The 4,151-nt window shown below is 36.7% G+C and overlaps 1 protein-coding gene across 1 annotated transcript; it reads right to left on the reverse strand.

The window, feature by feature from the left end:
- Nucleotides 1-1,656: 1,656 nt before the first annotated feature.
- On the reverse strand, nt 1,657-3,838 carry LOC113297993 (40S ribosomal protein S9-2). Its single transcript, XM_026546618.1, has 3 exons — nt 3,679-3,838; nt 2,995-3,376; nt 1,657-2,105 (listed from the first exon to the last, which is right to left on the reverse strand). The coding sequence occupies exons 1-3, from the start codon at nt 3,704-3,706 to the stop codon at nt 1,922-1,924; spliced, it is 594 nt and encodes a 197-aa protein (XP_026402403.1). The 5' UTR covers nt 3,707-3,838; the 3' UTR covers nt 1,657-1,921.
- Nucleotides 3,839-4,151: the final 313 nt, after the last annotated feature.

The raw sequence follows: 4,151 nt of genomic DNA on the forward strand, positions 1-4,151 counted from the left end.
AAGATGTTTGATCCTACTTACCAAAATCTTATGTATATAACTTTATAAGAAGTATGCATATTTCAATGGGCCTGAAATCAGAAGCACAAATAACTTTCTTCTTTTGGGGTATAAGAAAAATATACGTTTGGTTGATTTGTTTGAGGATGTGCTTTGTGTGAAAAAATCTGGTGACCATTTTACAAACATCTTTTCCAACTATTTCTGATTTGCTAGAGGATGTGCTTTGTGCGAAAAAATCTGGTGACCATTTTACAAACATCTTTTCCAACTATTTCATTGGATCTTATAGAACCCAGCTTGAAAACCTTCACGGCCTAATACACTCCAACTCTCCGTACACTTCTAAGGTGTTATGTATTTCCCGATGAGTTGGTGGCCTGAGGAGAACATTTTCTCCTCGTACTAATGAGGGAGAAAATGCAACACACCAAATGAGGACCGAAACTAGTTTTTCATACTAAATTTTATCCATTAAAACCTATGAGAATATGCAACACGCCAAAATCAGACGCAGGACTGACCAAAGCATACGACAAATATGTAACGCCAAAATCACCCAAACCCTCCATGACACACGTGATTAACAAATGTGCACAAAAGTTGAAATCATGCAATGAAGTGCAAGGAAAATCGGTTTCCAACGTTCCAAGTATAAATCTAGTCACAAGTCCAATAATATGGTTTGCTAGAGATGCTCTCTCTAAGGGTTTCATAAAGACTTGCATTATACGAGATGTCACATTGATGCTGAGCTTCTGTAATGTGTAAAGTCGTCAGAAATTCCCACCTCTTAACACTTTTTTCATCAACAGAAACAGCCTAAAAGCCTTACTTCGGAAATTTCGTAAAAAGGGTTCAGACTAAGAGATGCTATGGAAAATCTTTTGTGATCATGAAAGAGTCCGTTTTCCCGTCATTTCACGGAGGGTAGGGAAAGAGTTTCCTTCTCTCTTTTACCTGCACCAAAGAAGGAAAATAAACAGGAGGAAGGCAGACACTTGGGAAATACAGCAGCACAAGGAGAGGGAAGATAGCTACCACCTGGAAGAAAATTTTGCCCACCACATAATTGGCCTTCCCGTTAACATACTTGAATTGGACAAAAGTTTCCAACTCTGATGCTGTAGACCTGTTTATATACAACCGTGTTACCCCTTCAATGTTGATATCCTAGACATTGTGTTTGCGTATCTCTTGGGTGCTTATATCCTAAGAAATTTTGCAAGGATATGCCATATCCACCACACTGGAAGCCTGCCACAGAACTGCTTACATATCTCTCCAGAAGAGGCTTAGAGTGACATAGACAACAACACATAAGTGAATACCAATCAACAATCAAGGGATCAATTATAAGAGCAGAAGACCCATAAATTGTTATCCTAATTCATTAGGATCGATACCATCTTTCCTACTTGATGATAAATTGTTATCCTACTTAACAATTGGGCAAGGACTCGGTAGCATAAAATATGATCAGAAGAGCTAAAGTACCTGTTCTGTAAACAAAATATGAACTCCCTCACACACAAACAGTAACACAGAACTCCAAGATATAGATCATCTTTGCGGAAAATCTCAGCAAAAATTTACCAACAATTTAATATGCTATTAATAATAAAAGATCAGAATTTACGTTGCAAACACAAAATCTTAGAATATGCGAGATTCTTTTCTAAGTCACAAGATTGACTAAACTGAAGTATTAGTTGCAAAAGACAACTGTGTAGGAAAGAAATTCCATCAAAAAGTTAGGTTTTGTAAATATAACTTCTAATGTTAAGGGCATCAGAGCAACCAACGTATGCTTATAACAGAAGAAGAATGCAGAGAATCCAGTACTTAAGGCCTAAACTGGACAAAGCGAGTCAAATAAACAACTGTTTCTGTAATCATGGCACTACTGGGGGCATAAAACTCATTCCTCATCCTCCTCATCACCATCCCCACCAGCAGCCTTCTTGGCAGCTGCCTTTTGGTTCCTTCTCTTAACTCTACCAGGACGCCCACCACCAAGAGGACTTGTGAGAGAGAAGTCAATGTGCTTCTGAGACTCAACTCTAACCATGAAAGATGGAATGTTTACAACCTGCCTCCCAACCCTGTACAAATGGAAAAACAACAGACATCATCTCAGTCAAAATATTTCTGAGAAGCAACGTTTCTTTGATGAATTTGACAAACATCAAATTTGGGTAAGCTTGTAAGAAGATTTGAATGAAAAAGGATCCGCTCCTCTTGCATATGCTACAAGAGTTAACAATCCAATTTGGCTTGAATTTTAAAGAAAAGGGGTAATCATTACAAACATTAGATTTTCACTATGAAGTTGAGCATTTGGGAATCTAAAATCATCCATATCCATTGTAAAACAACACTCAACAAGCGAACTCTCAACAAGCGAACTTAAATGGCTTCTTCAATCTTGATAAGGCCATGAAAAAATGAGCTTTCAGACAAGAAAAACATTCCACACTATTCAGGGATGCTATTTTCATATGTATATTTTCTAGTCTGCTTAAAGAGATTTTCTAGTCTGCTTAAAGAGATTACAGTAGGGATCCAATGAACTATGAACATGTTGCAAGTAACTGTCACCTATCCATGTGAAGGGTTCAATGGAAGTTATTGAATGATTGAAGCAATAGAAACAAATGAGCATTTCATAAAGATGAAAAGAATCACAACTCATAAATGAGATAGAGCTTCCTAATGAACATGAATAAAACCATTCAAACTAAGAACATCATTTACAGTACGTAGCTAAGCTGATTAGCTCCTATCAGTCGTGTCCAATCTGAATAAATACCTTTACCCAATGCCTTAACTTGAATACTTGTTTCTTTTCTAATTGTTTGAAATCAATGAGTCAATCATTCAACAAATCCCCAATACAGTAGAAACATAATTCAGACAAGTCTAGTTTTCCCAAATCAAAATATAAGCTCATACATTGAGAAAAAGTACAAAGCATATATGTTCAAGTTTTACCTGATATGTCTCTGCCTGATGAGAACACGAGCATGATGAATGGATTTTGCCATACCAGACTTGAACACAAGTGTTTGAAGACGACGTTCAAGGAAATTCTCCACAGTTAAGGCCAAGACATAATCAAGTTTGTTCTGACTTTCATCCAAAAGTCCATACCTATTCATTCTACGGAGAAGAGCCTCACCCTCAAAGATCCTGCGTGGGTCCTTCTCATCACGGGTAAGCAGTTCTCTAGCAGCATTACGGATACGACTCAAAGCATATTGAACCCTCCACAATTCTCTTTTACATCTTAATCCATACTCACCAACTAGTTTCAATTCAGCATCCAAACGCTCCTTCTCATAAGGACGTCTAGGTTTCTTAAATGTCTTGCCATCTGAAAATATTCCATGATTAGGGTTTAAGCACAAAATTCAACACAAAATAAGTAAAATGATTTTCATCCAAAAAAGAATTGAAAATTGAAAAGAAAAACCCTAGATGTCACTAAGTCAATTCTGGATGTTTCAGATGGCGAAAAGAAAAACCCCAGATGTAACTAAGTCAATTCTGGATGATTCAGATGGCGAAAAGAAAAACCCTTAAATCAGTGTATGACATGCTTCATTACTTGTAAAACTATAATGAAATCAAATCAAAACTATACATAATATATATATGGAGGGAGAGATAAGTTACAGTTTCTGTAGACGTTAACGTGCACCATGGCTTCAAGGTCGCTGGAAGCTTTGCGACCTTCTTCTGCTTGCAGGAGGATATGGAGATTGGGAGAGCAGAAAGAGACGATAATGAGTGTGTGCGAACTTATTATATAAAAATGTGAAAATCCCTAAACCCTAATCTTTAGTTATAAATGGGCTGGTGGGTACATTCCTTCTTTCCAAACTATCAGATAGATAACATGGCTGAATCGGGGGCCCTGGAAAACTAATTGGGGACCTCTAGCTACAAGACAAAAAAAGGTCATGAAATAGTAATTAGGAGTTATCCTTTATCCCCAATTTTTTGAAATGGCTAAACTACCCCCAAATCATTAGTGGTAATTAGTGATTAAGTTAAGTTAATTAATTGGTAATTAATTTAGTTAGATTAAAATCAGATTTAAGGATTAAATTTTGATAATAGAAAAATTGTGTTTTGTGTTGGAGAGA

This window comes from Papaver somniferum, chromosome 7 (assembly GCF_003573695.1).
Source record: "Papaver somniferum cultivar HN1 chromosome 7, ASM357369v1, whole genome shotgun sequence".
NCBI classification, from domain to species: domain Eukaryota; kingdom Viridiplantae; phylum Streptophyta; class Magnoliopsida; order Ranunculales; family Papaveraceae; genus Papaver; species Papaver somniferum.